The sequence below is a fragment of the Ictalurus furcatus genome, chromosome 7 (assembly GCF_023375685.1).
Source record: "Ictalurus furcatus strain D&B chromosome 7, Billie_1.0, whole genome shotgun sequence".
Taxonomy (NCBI): domain Eukaryota; kingdom Metazoa; phylum Chordata; class Actinopteri; order Siluriformes; family Ictaluridae; genus Ictalurus; species Ictalurus furcatus.
The window spans coordinates 30,166,332-30,167,694 of NC_071261.1; the positions used below are offsets into that span (position 1 = coordinate 30,166,332).

At 42.4% G+C, this 1,363-nt stretch overlaps 1 protein-coding gene across 1 annotated transcript in view; it reads right to left on the reverse strand.

The window, feature by feature from the left end:
* Positions 1 to 1,141, reverse strand: part of foxc1a (forkhead box C1a) — a 3,883-nt gene extending 2,742 nt beyond the window's left edge. Inside the window, exon 1 of the mRNA XM_053629741.1 lies at positions 1 to 1,141. This exon is cut by the window's left edge and continues 2,742 nt beyond it. Coding sequence (XP_053485716.1) covers positions 1 to 34 — 34 coding nt within the window. The 5' untranslated portion in view covers positions 35 to 1,141.
* Between the last annotated feature and the right edge of the window lie 222 nt (positions 1,142 to 1,363).

Sequence of the window (1,363 nt, forward strand, 5' to 3'; positions counted from 1 at the left end):
AGTTAGGGCTCGACACAGAGTAGCGCGCCTGCATGGTGATTATTCCGCCGACGACCGAAAAGCACCACAGAGAGATCCGAAACGACACAAATCCACTTTATGTTTCTTTTCCCTTTTTTTTTTTAAGAAAATAAAAAAAAAATCAAAAACAATGAGTCCAACGAGAAGCAAAAAAAGTCCACAAAATGTTCTCGTCCAGGGCCTCGGTACTGTCTATGAAGCCACCTCGCTCACTCACTCTTCTACTCTCTTTCTCTTCGCCGAAGCACGCATTGGAAAAAGTTTCTGAACTTCAGGGCATCCGTCAAGACGCGGGACTTTTTTCGTGCACGTTCATTTCTTTCCCTTCTCTGCTTTTTTTTGCTGCCAGTAAGACTCCTCCCTAAAAACGTCGAAGTTGTCCAATGGGGAGGCTGGTCTATGCAAAACGAGGAACTTCTGGTCTCACACACACACACACACACACACACAGTCGGAGGGAGGGAAAAAAGCGAGAGGAGGTGTTGGGACGTCCCAAAACACCCGGCCAATAACACACCACACACTCGGTACAATAACCGCTATCTGCAAGTAGATAGCAGACAAGCCTATGCACAACCAATAGAAAACGTTTGATATGTATTTATTATATTAATATTAATATCATGTTTATTTATCTATTTAGATTAATAAAATTAAACAGGGATAGCATGCTATAATAAACATTTCCAATCAATGATACCTATGGAAGTAGTTTTTATTATTATTATTATTATTAATAATAATAATTTTTCTTGTATATGGCACGCGGCTTCAGGTTTTCATTCAATTAATCGGTCGTTTCTTAGTGGTTTCCGTGCGTATGATGATATCCGTAAACCTGTGCACTTTTTAGACTTCATCTAAGACAAACAGCAGGGATTAGCCTTTTCTTTGTTGCACTAATTTACTGCAAAGGCTTGCAACCGTTCCCCGACTCAATGAATCATCCCATTAGAGGCGAAATTAGCTGCGAACATCTGTTTCCAAACAAGCAATTAAAGACAAAAAAGAGGGAGGGTGTATGCGCGGGGTAATAATCTCCCCGCGTTTGCTTCCTGCGTGTTTGCGTCCTAACGTGAGCGCTTCATTAACGCGGGATGCTTGCATTAAAAAAAAAAAAAAAAAAAAAAAAAAAAATGAAGCTTTGGATCAAAGCGCCACGGGGGGAATGAAGACAGAGCGCGCGAGCTCATCACGGCCGAGGTGAGGTGCGAAAAGTTTGCTACTTCGAGCTGCACGGGGGGGAGTTAAATAGCAACCAAACGGAGAAAGCCAAACACCCACCATGTGTCAGTGCTGGTCAAAAGCTGGGGAGAAAGGAGTATCGAAATGCATGCGCTTT